At 38.9% G+C, this 19,092-nt stretch overlaps 1 protein-coding gene across 1 annotated transcript in view; it reads left to right on the plus strand.

The window, feature by feature from the left end:
• Nucleotides 1–2,976: 2,976 nt before the first annotated feature.
• The window catches only part of LOC107292128 (3-hydroxyisobutyryl-CoA hydrolase, mitochondrial), a gene marked incomplete at its 3' end in the record, with an annotated part of 25,419 nt that continues 9,303 nt past the window's right edge, over nucleotides 2,977–19,092 (plus strand). Inside the window, 6 exon segments of the mRNA XM_015821193.1 lie at nucleotides 2,977–3,095; nucleotides 4,486–4,528; nucleotides 5,184–5,324; nucleotides 7,304–7,388; nucleotides 7,899–7,979; nucleotides 8,576–8,628. Coding sequence (XP_015676679.1) covers nucleotides 3,052–3,095; nucleotides 4,486–4,528; nucleotides 5,184–5,324; nucleotides 7,304–7,388; nucleotides 7,899–7,979; nucleotides 8,576–8,628 — 447 coding nt within the window.

The following is a 19,092-nucleotide window of genomic DNA, read 5'->3' on the forward strand; positions in this document are numbered from 1 at the left end:
CCAATTCCTAATTCATTGGAAAAAAAAATCTGATTTGCAAATATTAAATCTCATATGAGAAGCCTGTTACTAATATTTCTGTCCGTCTCATCTGATTTTTTGGGATTTTAGGAACTGATAAGTTGAAAATGAAAAATGATGCCAGGTAGGCTAAATGGATTATACACCTGCTCCCCAGATCCATTATGGAAGCAATAAAAATGCCCTAAAATGCTTAGAAGGCAAAGGAATGTTATGGGGGAAGTAAAGGAAACAAAAGAAACATCACTCAAAAATCATTATTCTAAACCACACTCTCTGTATTCTTAATAAAGCTGTCTCTGTAGTCCCATTTTCATTAGCTTACCACCTCTGCCCTCGTGGATTACATGTTACTCTGACTTACATAAATATGGCATTTCCATCCCCAGCTTTGAAGGTTTCATATTGCAATTTCTGGTATGGTATCAAAGAAATACAGTTTGGCCTTCAAAAGGATGAGTGTTGCTGGACTCCATTATTAATGATCTCCAGTGAGGGAATTTCTTAACATGGCTATAATCAATGTCTTTATTATTCCTTGAGCCTTAAAGCAGACATAACACAGAGAGGGTACCCTTCAGATAGAGAATTAAGACAATAATTGCCTTATTTCATCCGTTTATTGTTTTTGGGATTAAATACGGTAAGAAAATCTTACATGAACGTATATCAACGTATATCATGTTTATTAGTAAATTATAGCCACTATCTTACAAATGTGACTCTCCATGGCATACAGTTAAAAAATACAATAAAACCAAATAATAAAAATATTTAAAATTATTAAAATAAAAATTTTTTTTAAAAAAAAAACATTAAAAAAAAATCAGAGTCCATATGTGCTTTTCCCATTATTTCTCCCTTACCCATATTACAGCCCTTGAGCCAGTCAGTTTGAAATCAAATGGAACTTCATATAGCTTTACATGGCAACAAGAATGTGACAGATAACTAACAACATGACCCCTCTGTTTACTGGAACTAGATTGGATTTAGATTTCCTAAATTAGGTTACTAGTGAAAGACATAATTGCTATTTTTTGAGCAAGTAAACCTAGCTTTCTACTCCAGTCCTGCAAGATACCATGAAAGATACATTTCAAATAACTTTAGATTAAGGTATTCAGATTATTTAAAATAATTTATTTGATGTTATGGTGAAAAATAAAGCTACTTCTCATAGTAACTCATAACACTAGTGTTGTTTTGCTAAAAGCCTACCAGTCAAAAATGGTAAGAAATCCTCATATGTACAATAAGTACTGCATCAATGATAGTTTATTGTGGCAGAAGAATTGCTTTAAAAGGATCCCTCTGTATTTTTAAGAGAACAGATTTGATGTACATCAATCAAATGGCCACAGAGAAAAGCAATTATAACAAATACAGAGAATACTCATTTTTTTCCCCATCTGTGTTAAACATGTATGTTTTAAAAATAGAAAAATAAAAAGATTATTATTGTGTGAAGGAACATGAAAGGAGTCTTTGTATGAGCTCCGTTCTGGTACCTATAGTTGAAGGTAAAGAGTAATTAAAAATAATTTTAATAAGTTCTCCAGACCATCTTAGATAATGAGAAATCTCACTTACATGTTTAACTGTTTTGTTTTCTTCTTCTGTATTACTGATTCATTGTCTTACACATGCCCTCATTCACATTCAACACAACTGTGAGTAAAAACCATCAAAATAGATAAAGAACTGTGTCCTTTTTCCTGTGAACACTGTTACGGTACCTACTTGACATAGTAGATATGATGTCACAGTGGAAGGCCTTATGTCATAATGGACGTCCCAGTCTATCAGCCATGGGAACAGTAATTTTGAATTGAATTTTTAAATTTTGAATTTTTTTTAGCATAGCTTCTAATCCAACTAAAATATTTATGAATTATATATGGTTGCTTTTGATGATGCATACAATACTTTTAATTTAATTATTATGAATATCATTTTAGATTTCTTTTAATACCATTTGATGCTGCCTCCTAAACTATTAAAAAACTGATTTCTAATCAGTTTTGACAACATGTCATAAAGCACACACAAAAAAGCCCTAATGCACTATTCCTGTTTTTCTTTATATATGTCAATGGATAGCAGATTCATACTATCATTCATTATGAAATCTTCTAATTCTATTCTTCATCTTCTTTCTTCGGGTTAGCGCAGTTGCTTCAGTTACCACCAGGAGTCGCCCTATACAGCAGTCCAGAACTCTTTGAAGGAGAACTCTGAAATATGTTTCCAAGTCATTTCATTCACAAAAATCGAGATCAAAGCAATACTGTGCTTCCCGGTTTTAGGAACTCTTCTTTTTGTGCGCAATTAATTTTTTTAGCATTGGTCTCCCCCATATCAGGAAAGGCAACACTGGGGAATATGGGCAAGATCCAGATTTCTATCGGACGTATTGATGACCTGATCCTACCAGCTGACTCTTTCCTCCACCAAATAAGATATTTATTTTTTTTTACCCCTTCCAGTCAGTGTTGATTCTTGGAAGCAGCTGATGTAACAGTTCCTGCAGTTTTTTTTGGTAAAAGTTTTTCGGAAATGGGTTGCCTTTGCCTGCTTTTCCCTACGGCTGAGTGAAATGTCCATGCCTGAAATGCATTTTTTGGAACCGCTGAAAGCACAGATGAATAGCTGTTTTGGAACAGGGGAGGGATATTTAGCTGTCAACTCAAATCGACCACGAACTGCCACCGCCATATGGCCAGCGATGCGTGATTGTTGAATGCCTCTTGTACTCCATCCTTAAAATGAAACGTGGACTACATGACAAAGTTACCCTCCGTGAGAGACTTCCGCTTCTGCGCCAGGAGAATTAATCCAAACCCAGAGATTCCTGCTCCAGAGCACGAGACGGTTCCCCGGTTCGCTTAGTTTAGCTTCTGCTAGCTTCCTTTACACGTGTTAGGCGGCAGGGGCGCTCAGCTTTTCCAACGCACTTGGATGATGTCATCAGGGCGCGCCTTCTCGGCGGCTCCTTGTTTGCGGGAGGTGTGAGCAGGCGGTGGCGTGATGGGGCTGCCGGTGACCGCTGTGGTGCGGACGTGTCTTCCCAGGTAGATTCCGACGACAGAGGGGAAAGGCTACTTTCAGTTTCGACGACCTTAGTAGGATGGAGTAGACGCTTGCTCTGAGCGGTCGCGTTCTCCCCGGGCATTTACTTAAAAGTCCCACCGAGTTCGGAGTTCTGATCATTGAAGTCTTGCCGTTTTGAATAAGATCAAGTCTCATGTTGCGTGCAGAGCAACACCGGAGAGACGGTGTCAGCTGGGCGTCCGAGCGTAGATTACCGTTGCTCCCTCTCTAAATACATAACGCGCTGCAAACGAGCAAAAATAACTTTCGGTCGTCCTGATTCTGAGCACCAAAACGGTGAAAAATCTTATGCATCGCATTGCACTTGCATTTGCAAATGGTAATAAAAGGCTGAATCGATGTTCCTAGTTCTAAGGAAACTTGAACTGTAAAGGAAACCCAAAGGTGCTTTTTCCAGGAGGCAACTTGACTTTCTTGTTTTTCTTTGAAGGCGTTTAGCTTCTCATCCAGGAAGCTTCTGGATGGTGGGGAATGGAAGAATTTATATTCTTTGCAGACAGCTGGTCATTTGCATTCGTTTTAGAGAGTCACTGAGGCCATTTGAAGGTTTATTTGTGTCCTCAAGGTCACCTGAGCAGTGCAAATGTGGGTGCAGCCTTCTTGGCTGCCGGACCTAAAGGCAAACATTTGATTTATCAACCGAATTTGCATTGCAGGATTAAGCTTTGATCTGAGACCATTGAAGTTTGCCCTGCATCCAAATGCAGAGACAGTTAATTTCCTGCTATAAAATAAACAAAAACATATATATCTGTGTTAACCTGTTTGGAAATTGGAACAGAGAATCCGGCTTTCAATTTTGTGTGTGTGTGTGTATATATGTATATGTATATATGTATGTTGCTAGTTGGATAAGATCCATTCCTGTGGAAAATTATGGTAGTGATAAAGAATAAATTTATATTATAAAATATAAAAAGGCTTATGTATAAAAATAATTAAGACAGGATAAATTTTTTTTAAAAAAGATGGATTTTATTAATTAGTACAAATGTATTTCACATGTTTTATATCATTTTATGGAATCCCAGATCCTAGAGTATTTGGGGGGAAACAGTAGAGAAAGGACATTAGAAGAAAAAAATGGTTCCAAAAATATACCACAGTCATGTAAAGTCCCATATATCTGGCCAGTATTCTTGAAGTTATATATTGTTTGTATCAGAGTAATAGAAGAGAAAAAATCTTTGTACAGTATACTGGAAAAATTGTAACTACATTAAATGGATGTATCATTTTGAGAAATGTGCAGTGGAATGAAATACATATCTAACAAAAATACATAATTTGTTTTATGTATTTACATTTGCTGTGGCAGAGATATGTCTGACCTTGAGTTTCTTGTTTCAGGTTTAAGCCTTTCAACAGGTTGCAAATCACACTACGACACTTAGTGAGTATGGACATTTCCGCAAGTTGGGTGAATAAAAATTTGTTTCAAACAAAATAGCCAGAATGCACAGACTAATTCTTCACTCCCAAAGAGCAAAAGGAAAAATACTTTTGAAAATAAAGGAATGTTTCTGACAGAATTATCATCTGGTAGTCTTTTGTTTCAAGAAGAGATAAGGGTAAAATCTGAAGAGCCTCAGATAGTTAAACAACATGGCTTTTTAAAAATATAAAAGTAACAATTTAGTCTTATTCAAGCCAAATATATAAAGCAGAATGAAGAATATTATAAAACAGATTGACAGGTTCCTAGTGATTTCACCTTGGCTTATAAACTTACTAAACTAGGGAATCTCTTAGACAAAATTCAATTCTGTAATCAGTTGAGTATATTTGACAATGTTAGAATGACATGAATTAAGAGCAAGGTATTGTAAGATATGTAAAAAAGAGTTCTATGTTCTGGAGTACTCAGTTTAAAATTAGTGGAGGTTCTTATAGTCAATTTTGGGTACTTCTGCAGTTTTCTGCTCAAAGTACTTGTCTTAAAAATAGCAATTTTAGTATGTACTGATTAATTATGTTTTTAAGATCTACAGAATTACAGATTGTCGTTGAAGCATCAGCTTATTTAAGATCTTTGTCATTCCATACAGAGTATGACTGGGCCTAAGGATTCTTCAGCTGAGGTTCTGTTTGAAAAAAGAGGGTGTGCTGGCATTATTACCATGAACAGACCAAAGGCTCTGAATGCATTTACTATTTCCATGATTCGACAGATCTATCCCCAGTTAAAGGTTGGTGGCTTTATATTAAAACAAAAGTTACCACAGTACCAAAACGTTTAAAATATAAGTAGTCCTTGACGTATGATCACAATTGAGCCCAAAATTTTTTGTTAAGTGACACATTTGTTAAGTGAGTTTTGCCCCATTTTATAACCTTTCTTGCCATGGTTGTTAAGTGAATCACTGCAGTTGATAAGCTAGTAACATGGTTGTTAAGTGAATCTGGCTTCCCCATTGACTTTGCTTGTCATATGATCACAAAAGGTGATCATATGACCTTGGGGCATAGCAACGGTCATAAGTATGAGTCTTTTGCCAAGCATCTAAATTTTGATCACATGATCATGGGGATGCTACAAAAGTCGTAAGTGTGGAAAAAAAGTCACTTTTTTCAGTGCCATTGTAACTTTGAACGGTCACTAAATAATCTGTTGTAAATTGAGGTCTGCCTGTAAAACGATTGATGAATGGTTTGACAGAAGACATATGAGACTAGCTAAACAATGATGGCACTTCCAGTCAAGCTGTCATTGATTGCTCCGTACACTTTGCCACTAAAAGTGTAAACAGATTCTGTGGAGAAGCATTGCTTTGAAGAGAGATGAAAGTTCTGTTTGTAATACAGGTTTTCAGTGGGACATTCATGGCATGGCTTGAGATTATAGTAATGATGTTATGAGGCTTGTGATAAAATATGTTGACTGCAAGAGCATCTTCATCTTCCTCCTTTGGTATCCTCTGCTCCCTTCAGAAAAATGAGGAGCCTATGAGATAGGGAGAAATGGAAACAGTATGCTTTTCTCCTTGCTTGTATGGATGCTCTGTTCAGAGAAAAGCTCCATTTGGGCCATCATAGTGGGTTCACTTTCTTACCAGCTTTTTTTGAGGAACGGATGTAACTATCATGCTGGCTTGTATAGTGGAAAAAGGTGAGGAGAGATGGAGGTCTAATGTGCTAATCTTCCTAGCCTCTTTTTCATGGATATTCTAAGAAGGAAAAAAAAAAACGTCTTTCAATCCTCTGTGTTACTTGATTTGATTTGATTTGATTTGATTTATATGATTGCTCATCTTGCAAAATGCCACTTCCAAACAACAAAATAAATAACAGAAATAAGAAACATATATCATAACATGAGAAAACCAAAGAAAAGAAAAAAATTACAACCAAGAATACATCATCCAACAGTAATTAACTTGGGCACACCTCACCTACTGACCCCATGCCCAGAACAGCCAGGTCATAAGAGCTTTCCAAAAGTTGTATGTGATCAGTCCCAATCTAATCTCAAGTGGGATGATGTTCCGAAAGGTACCAACAGAAAAGGCCTCTCCTTGGCCATAGTTCAATAAGTAGAGCTGCAGTATTTACAAGGTTTCAGTTTTATACACTCTATTCCTGAACTTTACCTTACACATTTTTATCTGGGAGTACGAATAGATTTGACTGACTTTCAAAAAGACATTCCTAGGACTGCGATAGGTAGAAAATTGTGAGTTCCATATATTGCTGAATTACAATTTCTTATTCTGCAAACACAGTGGTTGGGAATGCAGGGTAGTGTATACAGTCAGGATGTCCATGATGGAAATATGCAGGAACAGTTACATAGGCAAAAGAGACTGAAACTTTTTTTTAAGACTGAGAATTGAGGTAAAATTTGGTAGGGTCAGATAAACACCTTTCTGCTTTACTGGATTATAGAAAGAGGGAGTAGGTACAGCAAAAAGATTCTGTTTTTATAGCCAGTAGTTTTAGCCTTCCTGTGGAGTTGATTTCTTGGACTGGTCTATTTGAGTGAGGCTGACAATAGACAATGTTTTCCAGGCCTGCTACAAACAGTTCCAATGCTTTGGCTTTCTATTCATTCTGGACAATCCAGCCCTGATCTATGTGACTATTATGTGTGTTGCATAATTTGAAAGAAGAGACGGTACATTTAAAATGTCTAATGCTCTGACATAGTCTTTCACAATATTTCTTTCAGAAGTGGGAGCAGGATCCTGAGACTTTCTTAATATTAATAAAGGGAGCTGGTGAAAAAGTGTTCTGTGCTGGGGGTGATATAAAAGGTGAGAATGTGAACATTTTTTACAAAATTCAAGGCTTTGTCCTTGTTTTTTAAAGAAAGAAATGCCATCTTACTCCCCATTCAGTGCTTATGCCAGGATGGCCTATTAACATGAACTCCTTATCTTTAAACCTGAGAGGACCTCATAGGAAGCCATTTCCTTAGACCTCATTTGATTTTGGGTGATCCACTCTCTATCCTAGCTCAGAGTTCTCCAACCTTGGAGGGGAGAGCAGCTTCCAAATTACTCTGCGCGCGCGCACACAAATAACACACATGTGCGCACCACGGGCAGCCATTTCTGCGGCCCACTGGTTAAGACCCTGCAGCCCATTACCGGGTTGCAGCCTATAGGTTGGGGACCCCTGTCCCAGCGCACCATCATTCAGTAACAGAATTTGCTAACTCTTGTGAAAGGAGTTGTGGAAGCCGGAAGGAAAGAAAAAATGAGGAATATTTCGGGATATTAAATGTTGTCAACATTAACTTTGACATTTGTTTTGTTTTTCAGTTATTACTGAAGCAGGAAAATGTGGAGACAAATTAACAGAATATTTTTTCAGAGAAGAATACACATTGAACAATGCCATTGGTATGTGTACTTTTTATAGTATCCCCTTAATAACTTTTTTTGACTTTATCTCCTCAGTGAAAATTGTTTTTTTTTAGGATAATAGATATTTATTGTGTAAGCCAATAAAACCTGTTCTGCCTGGTATCTTTGATGGGGAATTCTTTTCATGTTTAGGAGTGAAAGCTATTCATTTCAAGAAACACAACAGAGGAGAATGAAACTTTATCAAAGGGCTTTAAAATTAGGATGATTATTTTTTTTAGGTCATTTTAACGTCACATCCCAATCTTAATCTGATTATTAATTCTGGTACTGCCAACTTTTTTTTTTCATTCTGGCCTGTTTTTATTTCTCTGCTGTGTTTTACAAGATGACTATTGTAATCAGGTTAAATGAACAGCTGTTTTTCCTCCCAAAACATTAAGAATGGAAAAAAGAACCAGCATCTTAAATATAAAATATATTTAAAAATGCTCTTAACAATGAAAAAAAAAAATTAAATATTTTAACTTACTCCTCTGAACATTTTATTCACATTATAAAGATGCATTTCCTTAGATAAGTGAGCATTCTAATATTTTAAGTAGGATAATGTGTTCTGTAATTTTTCACAGGCACCTGCAAGAAACCATATGTGGCACTTATCGATGGAATTACAATGGGTGGTGTAAGTGGAAACATTTTGTAAAAAAAAAATAGATTGGTTTGCCTTGTGTTTCACAACCAGTCTTAAAAATTGTGGGTAACCAGCTACAATAATTTCATGCAATCTTATTTGATGGATAAAATTGACATTTATTTATATTGGAAGAAGGTTCACAATAATTCTGTCTTCTCATACTGAATGTTCATCATACTGCTGAGTTAAACTAATAGTAAAAAAGAACTTTGGTAAGGGAAAATGAGAATACTCTGAAAGAAGTTATTCCAGGAGGAAGAATATATCTAAAGGTACAAGATGAAAAGTGTCTTAAAAAAACAGTAGACAAAAGAGTAGGGAGGAACTATCTTAAGAAACCTCTACAGCAAATAAAGGCTAAACAAACAGGATAATCAGGGACTATAACTGGTTTTAAATATAATATTTTTTGAGAAAGACACTGAAGGAATTTCTATCTGGTGCTATTTGTCCTATTACTTAATTGTAGCACTATGATGCCAATGACTATCTTACCTTGGTTTTGCTAAAAGATCGCGCTCTTGGAAAGAACATCCTACTTGAAGATTCTAGTTTCCTTCTGCTAATATTTGGATGGTGTCATATAAGCAGTGCTTAAGTACAAAGCACTGTATTATGCGTGCTTTTTGCAAAGAAAAGCAGTTGCCTGCTTTATCTAATATAGGATTGGGAATGTTCTCCTGTTGCCTGTTGTATCTTTCCTCTTCTTCTGTTCCTTGGGAATAGTCAATCCTTGAAAAGCCGGGTGTAATCATTGCAAATGGTGTAGTCTAGTCACCAGCTTTTGGAGATACACTTTTCATTATATGTCCCTCTCCCTTTCCCATCTTGAAAGGATTGAGTAGGTGTAAACTGTCTTTCTCCTAAATTCTTCCTTGTTAATGGTAGCACTGACATTTTGTGTTTTGTTACATGACAATGTTTTTCTTTGAGATTTCAAAAAAAAAAGTCATTTGATCCTAGGACCAACTTTGAATTTCAAATGTATAGCTGAGCCCTTTTGTTTGTAGGCAGGCGTTGTGACAATCTGCCACCTTATATCACCGTATCCTGATGCAAAATGAAGTCTTAGCGTAATATTCTGTACTTTGAAACTGCTGACCAGACAAGCTCCGGACCTTCCTTACCTGTGTATCTTATTTACTTAGGCAATACTCAGACAAAGAACTAAAGCAGAGAGATTCCCCCCCCCTCCAAAAAAACCCACCTCAACTTCATACAGCTGCGTTTGAGGAAGTCATTGCACTCTAGGCTCTGGAATGATCCTCACTGGGGGCAGGGACGGTGGAGACAGTTACTCATTATGCCCAAAGCAAGATTGGACGTGGCTTGCAGGTCACTTAGTTTATCAAGCTGTTACAATTTCTCAAGGCTGAGAAACCAGTGTAACAAGATCACTGATACAGCTTCTTGATTTTCACACATTTCTTTGAGCCAGCCAGCAAAATCTAGTATTGAAGGAGGGGAAAGAGCAAAGGAAACAATGTTTATTCAGGACTTGGTCTCAGTTCCTCCAGCTGTACTGACCAATCCCATGAGACTTCAGCACATTGGAGCAGAGTTGTAACAATGGCACGAGGGTGTTAAAATCTGCTTGCTCTTTTCCATTTCTGGCTTCTTATAGCAATAGCAATAGCACTTAGACTTATATACCGCTTCACATTGCTTTACAGCCCTCTCTAAGCGGTTTACAGAGTCAGCATATTGCCCCCAATAATCTGGGTCCTCATTTTAACGCAAAGATAGAACACTGAGTCAATCTTGAGCTGGTGAAAATTGAACTGGCGAACTGCTGGCAGCCAGAAGTCAGCAGAATTAGCCTGCAATACTGCATTTTAACCACTGCGCCACCACAACTTATACAACTTGATTCCATAATTTTGCATCTTTCCCAGGGTAGAGCAGGCATGTCAAACTGCCGGTCCATGGGCCGGATACGTCACGCCGAAACTGCACCCACCCCATTGCCGGCAATGGGGAAAAAGTCGTGATATGTCACGCGACATCATGTGACATCGTGAGTTTGACAAGCCTGGGGTAGAGGAATAGTCTGTTAATTGGATTGGGCCAGGAACCCTTACGCCATACCCAGAATGGTATTTGGGCTGCCCAGTGGCTGTAGCATTTAAATGGAGACTTGCAATACAAAATGTGCTACTGAGATCAGGTGTGCATAAGGCACTTCTTTATCTTCTTATATACATCAGTGGAATTACACCAGGTTTAGCTTTGAGGTACTGAGGATGGTTGAAAGTATGTGCTTTTGCCTTATTAAAGAATAAAATAGTAATGGTAGTAGTAGTAGTAGTAATAATAATAGTATAAATAAAAGAATATAAATATTAAATTAAAAGTAACTATATGATCTAAATTAGCAATTTACAATGTATTTTTTTTTTGTTGCTGTCATTCTTTCAGATCAGTCTCAACTCCTAGTGACTACTAGGACAAGTCCATGCAATTTTCTTGTCAATATTTTTAGAAGTGATTTGCCCTTGCCTTCTTCCTAGGGCTCACAAGAAGCAACTAGCCCAGTGGTTCTCAACCTTTTTAATGCCACGACCCCAACCGGTCGTAAGTCGAGGACTAAACCAGTCGTAAGTCGAGGACTAAACCGGTTGTAAGTCGAGGACTACCCAACCGGTTGTAAGTCGAGGACTTTGCCTGGGAGCGCCGCGCATGCGTGGTTCCGCCCCCTGCGCTGGCCGAGGCGTAGCTGGCAAGCAGCAGAGACGGAGCAGGCCGACCACCAGCTGGCCCAGGCCAAGGGAGGTAAGGCACCCGCCGGAAAAGGGGGAAAAAATGGCGGACAGCCTTGATTGGCGACCCCCGTGAAATGGTCGATCGACCCCAAATGGGGTCCTGACCCACAGGTTGAGAATCACTGAACTAGCCCAAGGTCATCTGGCTGACTTTGGGCCTAAGGCAGGATTAACACTCACAGTTCCCTGGTATCTTGCCTGGTGCCTTTAACCGCTCCACAAAATTGGTTCTCAAACACTATCTATGATACAAATAAATAAATAATACAGATAAAATTGAAATTTAAAAGGAGAATAAAAATTTGATCAATCAAGTAACCTACTGATACCCAATGACCCAGGCAAAATTACTTGTTTCAGTTTACAGTTGACTTATAACTAGGTGCTTAGCATCAGCTTACCAAAAAAAGGCATTTATGACCAGAATTTGAAGTTCCAGTGGCTGCTGTCCTCACAGTTATGTGATTGCATTTGGCAACCAGCCTATTTATAGCATCCTGTGGCCACATGACCACGATTTACAGTGTTTTTTCCAGAAACCTTTAGCCTTCAGAAAAAGCCATCTCAGTTATGGTTGCAAGCCGAGGACTACCTTATATCTAAACATTCATGTAGTAGTGACATCTTTGAAAGGGCAAGATCTTTAAAGCAGACTGAATCTGTTTCAAGACAGAGTTTGTTTAACCATAGTTTACTAAATAAATAACATTTAACTAATGTTCATTCATACTATGTCTAAATCACACTTTGATGCATTGCATAGCAATGTGTAAAAGTGTCTCACAATTGCTTGCAGTAGCAGCTAAATTAAAGCAAAAATGTTGATGGGCCTTGCATGGTTAAAATGCATTCTGAAATAGTAGATAATTGTATCTTTTTTGTCAGTTGACTTAAGAGTCCCCTAGTTATTTCCTGCAGAAGTCATAGGGTTTCAGATGGCTTGTGCCCAAATGGAACTGAGGCAGAACAGAGGCAAACAACAATTCAGATAAAATATTGGAGGTGGAACAGAATAAAAAACAGACCACTTCTATTTGAACAAGGCCGCGCTGAAGCTTTTAAGAACACTTGAGGCCATCGGTTGACCAGAAACGCATGTAAATGGAATAAATTGAGCTTTAAATGGATTACATTAGGCTAATAAGGCATATAATGCAGGAACCAGATTGATGTTCTCAAGGCTGGTTTTTAGAATGTATTGTTTTATTTTCCACTCATTTATTAAATCTGGTCTATCACAGAGTCATTGCTTATAAAAATCAAGGTGTAGCACCGAAGGCACAGAAGCCATCTGAATGGTGTTTGGGAAAAGGCATTCCCTCTCAGCCCTAGGAACGAGGCAAAGGCAAACCATTTCCCAAAAATTTCACCAACAAAACTGAAGGGACTTGTTCAGGCAGTTGCTAAGGGACAACACTGACTTGAAGTCCCCACTCCAAAAAATGAAGAAATAGGCTATGTGAGGAAGTACGCCTGATTTGAAGGACTCTTGAGAATCCCGTTTTTCCTCCAGATGCATTTCTACTGGTGATTCAGCAATAAAAATATTTTATTTGACCATGTAACATCTTTAGTGAATATTCATAGCTCTTTTTTCAGGATTTCCACTAATTTTTGAATGCACCTGAACCAGGCCAAAAGACTGGGCAGTGTTAGCAGCTGAGCTTTAACAAAGCATGCGTGAAAATGTAAATACGTTGAAAGTATCCATAGTATTTTTAGCACTATATAGTAAAGGCTCTTCTTATGGGGAGGATCGGTAAATAAAGCTGCAGATGGCTATATAAAAATAAAAGCAGATTGTGATTTCTCTATTTGTGACTAGCCGCTGGTGGAATGGATGTAATGAATTGAAGACCAGCGACTTCATGTTTCTGTTGGGAATAATGAAGGAGAGGGAACTTCTCAGGGTAAAAATGTGCAAGCGAAATTCAGATACCAGCAGTTTTTATTTTAGAAGTTTATGGAAGTTATTTTTCATCGAGAACACCAGCAAAAGGCATCTGAGGAGCAAACCTCATTGACTTCTGTTAATTTGCTTCCTAGTTTACAAATGGCTTAGAATCTCTAAATGGGTAGCTGGGATGGGCTGTTACCGAAGTAAACAGCTGAGAACCTTGAAGCATCTCAAAGACCAACCCATCGGTGTAATGGTAGTTTCTTAGACCTTCCACTACATGTATATTATCCATAGTTGGGGAGGGGTCTATATAGATGGGAATTAAAATGTAGTTTAAATTACAATAGCCAAATGTACAAGTAATGGCAATTCTGTTCCAGCTTAAATGAATTCTAAGTAAATAAAGTACTACAGTGATTGGGAATGATCTATTCATCTCCCAGCTAAAGCCACTGTAGTGCATTATTTTTGTTGTTTCTGTTCAAGATGTGGTGTCTTTCCCCTGTTTTTTGTATCTTGTAGGTCAGCGGTGGCGAACCTATGGCACGGGTGCCAGAGGCGGCACTCAGAGCCCTCTCTGTGGGCACGCACACGGTCGCCCCAGTCCTAGGCCTTCAGCTGGGTTTTATAAAACCTTTTCGCTTTAGGCCTCCGCCGCCGTGTGCAAAACAAAAAAAAAGGTTCAATCAATCAATTTCAACTTCTTGCGGGGGGGGAAAGTTCTTGCAAAGTTGGAATTGATTGATTGAACTTTTTAGTCCCACCCAGTCTGCTGTTACCACTGTACCCACGCCCACCAAATGGGCCACACCTACCCAATTGGCCACGCCCACCTGGCACTTGATGATGCATAAGTGGCTTTTGGATTGCAGTTTGGGCACTCGGTCTCTAAAAGGTTCGCCATCACTAGTGTAGGTAAATATGTGCCAATGTAGCTTCAGAGGAAGCACAATGTGGTATTAAACTGAAAGTTGTATTAATATGGGTAGGAGGAAAGGTAAGAGCTGTAGGTGTACATAGATACTTTTTTGGATTGCAACGAGGTAGATATTAATACATATAAACAGACGGGCACACTTGAATGTGGATGTTGGTGTACTTATGAAATACTGGTTTTTATCCAAAGCTCAAACCAAAAGCACGTAAAAAACACCTCTCTAGTTTAATCCAAAGCCAGCATCTAATTATACTATTCCCTACAGTGGTCAAGCAGATGCGTCTATAGCAGGAGTAGGCAACCTTGGCTCTTTTATGACTCGTGGACTTCAACTCCCAAAATTCCTGAGCCAGGAATTCTGGGAGTTGAAGTCCATGAGTCATAAAAGAGTCAAGGTTGCCTACCCCTGGTCTATAGAATGCCTAAGGGAAAATGCAGTATGACAGTATGTTTCCCATTAAATTCTGCAGCAACTGGGTTCAAAAGGTCTTTTAGCTTAGAGTCATGGCTTTGCTTGGTTTCTATTAAGGATGTTCTTGTGGTGGCTCTGAATGGCAGGTTCTTTGTTTCCCTCTTCCTCATTGCTCTCCCATAGGTCATAGCATTAGTATGTACTATCTGATAATATCGAATGACCATAGCTGTCTAATATTTTACACACAATTTTCTTAATTGTCTAATTATGTATGTATGTATGTACGTATGTATGTATGTATGTATGTCTAATTTAACTGTACAGTCAAGTCCATATAGTGGTATAGTATTGCATTTCTGGTATAGAATTCCTCTTAGTTGCAAATCTTAGCATATGTCTGAAGATGCCAGATGAAGTCATTTAAGGATTAAAGATGTCAACAGTATCCAAATGAAGATTCTATTTATGGATTCTGAGTTAAATGAGACATCTGAGGGTGTACAACTTCTTGGATAAGGCAATTGACTGAATGAAGATCAGTAAAAATGGAATTCAAGCACTGGCATATAAACCTCTTCTGGGAAATTATTATTTAACATTTATTAGTGGGAGTGTTGACAAATTGAGAGCATTCATCAATCCAGTCTTGTTACCAGTGGCTTTTTATGGCCACTGACACGTAACTCTTCCCATAGCTAAGATATGGAATATTATGGAAGGGACCTCGGAGGTCTTCTAGTCCAACCCCTGCTCAAGCAGGAAACCCTATATCAGGCATGTCAGACTCGCGACATCATGTGGCGTCGCGCAACGTATTGGGCCAATTTTGCCATTGCCAGCAATGGGGTGGGCGTGGCTTCTACATGACGCGTCTGGCCCGTGGGCCGGCAGTTTGACACTCCTGCCCTATATCATTTCAGACAAGTGGCTATCCAATCTCTTCTTAGAAGTCTCCAGTGATGAAGCATCCACAACTTCTGAAGGCAAACTGTTCCATTGGTTAATTGTTCTCACTGTTAGGAAATTTTTCCTTAGTTCTAGATTGCTTCTCTCCTTGATTAGTTTCCCTCCATTGTTTCTTGTCTTGCCTTTTGGTGCTTTGGAAAATAGGTTGACCCTCTCTTCTTTGTGGCAGCCCCTCAAATATACAGGAATACTGCTATCATGTCACTCCTTGTCCTTCTTGTCTCTAGACTAGCCATACCCAATTTCTGCAACCGTTTTTCATATGTTATGCCACTTTTTGTTCTCTATGTAATTTCATACAAATACAAGATACTACATACTGTTGTAGGCCACTTAGCTTTGGGATTAAAATATTAATTTTGCTTTGCCCTCCCCCCTTTTGTATATCCCCTCCCCCATAGAAGTCTCAAACAAAATTCTATACTCTTGAGAGAAAAAATTGTAAAATTAAGAATAATAAATGAATTCTTGTGATGGCTCTGAAGAACAGCTTTAAAATATTTCACACATTGAAATGTGTGATGTAGCTATTAATATATTCGCAGCTCAGTGACATCCAATTAGCCATGTGCTCCTATGCCTTTGTACTAAGTAAATCCATCTCCCATTTTCAAGTTGTCTAAAGCTTGACGACCAATTTGTAAGGAATTGTGATACACAGATAAGGATAACTGAACCTTTTTTTAATAAGCACTTGGTTGAATGTTCTTATGGCATTGTCTCCTGTGCACTTTGATAAATAGCCACTGATGCCATTTTTCCCATAATTAGCTATTATTTCTGGGTGGTTTTTGTGCACTTGATAAAATGTTCAGCTCTGCCAAAAATATAATAAAGTAATTGCAAGGGATGAGGATTTAGAGTTCAAGATTGAACAATTTGGAATATGTTTGAATTTTAGACTCTTCTTGGAGGTTTCTAGCATCATATCCTATAGGACTAGTTGTCTTTACAAGCATCAAAATGTCTTCCTGCCCCTAGCATTGTAGGAGGTAGGGTCATAGAAAGTTGCTTGTAACTGTTTAGACCAGGGATCCCCAACCCCTGGTCTGTAGACCGGTACTGGGCTGCGGCATGCCAGCAAGCAGTCCGCACAAACAAGCAAAGCCCCATCTGCGGAAAAACCTCTTTTCACAGAACCGGTCCCTGGTGCCCAAAAGGTTGAGGACCTCTGGTTTAGACTATTGCTCCAAGTAGCTTAGTCTGGTCATGAGTGTCTACAATTGATGAATTTTTCCAGCTGTGTATGGATCTGCAAAGGATTGAACCAGGGACCTTTGCATGCACACCACATGAGTCACTATGAGCTAGGGTCCTTCCATTCAAATTGTTTTATAATTTCTATTAAGTTTGCTCAATATAAAACCATTTGATGTCATTTAAAATAATGCTTGTGTTTGGGAGATGGGGATTGTTCCATTTTTTTGCATTGAATCTTGCAAATGATTAGGAGATTATATGTATGGAAAGAATTATTATAATTCAGCCCTCTTTAGACTGATGTCCTGTACATATGTTGAACTGCAGTGTTGATCATTCTTAGACTATATAGCTAGTGAGGTTGCCAACCCAGAGCATTTGGAGATTAGCAGAGCCTTCCATCTTTGTTACTGTCTTAGTAGTTGTGCTACCAGTGCAAAGCTTTTGTATTTATCAGAAAAGCTGTTAAAGTGGTCTTTCCCAAAGTAAAATATATGCTTACTTCCAGGCTTCCAGTCACTGAGGTTGCAAATGCTTATCAGCCTGGGATGCAATCTGGAAACTATTAGTTGCCTTCAAACTGTAGCAGAGGGTTACAGTATGTCCATTAGTGCAGGGTTTGTATTAGAAGATTGAAAACATTTGCTTCCATTTTGAAATAGATGTGATTTGCTCTGTTGAAACCTGAACAAAACTATGATCGCATCATATATACTCATATGGTATATAGCAGTGGTGGCGAACCAGAGGCGGCACTCAGAGCCCTCTCTATGGACATGCGCGCCATCGCCCCAGCCCCGCCTGCCCCCGCAGCCCCCTCCTCACCAGCAGCCCCCTAAGGGTCACCCCCGAGCACGGTCCGCACGTCGTAGCACAGCCAAGGACATGGCAGCCGGGCACCGGGGACAAGACTCCGCCCTCGTGCCCCATCACATGCAGATGATGCCGCAGGGCATGGGCAGAGGCCACGGCTGCCATGGCGCTACTGGGCTGCCTGGGTGATCAGCGGGCTGTGGAGGCGGTGAGTGGCCCTGCGGGGGGGGTGGGAGGGCAGTTTTTGGGCACTCGGTCTCTAAAAGGTTCGCCATCACTGGTATACAGTTTTTGTTTCTTCAAGGCCAAATTGTAGTTTCTAAACAGTTTACAATAATATCTGTTTTTGACATCTTTCATTGGACTGAAGTTATTTTCATAGAAAACGTAAGATAAATTACTGGCTGATCTACTGTGTTATTCCTTCCCAGTATGTATGCCTTATGTACCTGTCTAGAAATTTCAAACTCTTTTCCTGACTGTGCTCTAAGAATTCAGTTTGGTTCAAAACACCTTACCTGGTTGAGGGCAATCTCAATATCTCTTCTACAGTAGTATTTGTATGAGATCATTCTGCACACCATTTATCTGTAAAGGCTGAAAACACTGGAAAAAAAAATTGAATCTTTCTGAATCTGTCAGATGGCTGCAGACATAATCCCAGAGACAAATGGTGCCGATTGCTTTGTAGCTAATCCTGAGTTATCTCACAATAAATCTTGATAATTGAAAAAATGATTAAAGAACTGGTCAGTGGAAAAGCTCGACCAAAGGAACACTGTGAAATATTTCAGTAAGCCTGTGTGGAAAGGCTACTAGCCTACATTTCCTTGTTGGCTGCAGAAACAAAAGCAAAATGTTTGCATTTGCAGCCAGTGTGAAAAGACAAACAACTGGCATTATGGATATCTGTCAAACAGCAGGTGGCAGCAACTAGCCATGTGTGGCTGATCTGAAAAAACTCAGTAAGATTTTAAATAGGTAGAACTGTGATGGGAGACCCCAAGGAATTGCAGTGCTGTAGATTAAATCGGGAAGTTGATAAAAGCTTCCCAAGAAGCTAGCACCCCACTTTTGTAATGTTGCCAAGCATGCAACATAAACACATCTATGAAGTCGCCCCTTTTGCCATTTAAAGAAGATAGGATAACTTTATCATTAAAGAATCCTTCAGCCAAGCATAATGGTGGGGCAGAGACATTTCTATCACCGCTCTCCAGATGGTAAAGCAAATAGAGGCATTCTTTTTCTTTTGTGTTCCCCAGCACAAAGCTTTTGGGAACTTGACAAGTTTTAAATAATGAAATGGGTGACTTAAATGTTGCAGAAGGTTAAGGTGCCCATTTTATCCTTTAAAACCCTTCTCAGCCCTCTCAAATCAAAAGACTCAAATCTTTGTCTCCTGATTTCAGTGGAGGAGGAGGAGGAGGAGGAGGAGGAGGAGGAGGAGGAGGAGGAG

This window comes from Protobothrops mucrosquamatus, unplaced genomic scaffold (assembly GCF_001527695.2).
Source record: "Protobothrops mucrosquamatus isolate PMUCROS unplaced genomic scaffold, P.Mucros_1.0 scaffold_160, whole genome shotgun sequence".
NCBI classification, from domain to species: domain Eukaryota; kingdom Metazoa; phylum Chordata; class Lepidosauria; order Squamata; family Viperidae; genus Protobothrops; species Protobothrops mucrosquamatus.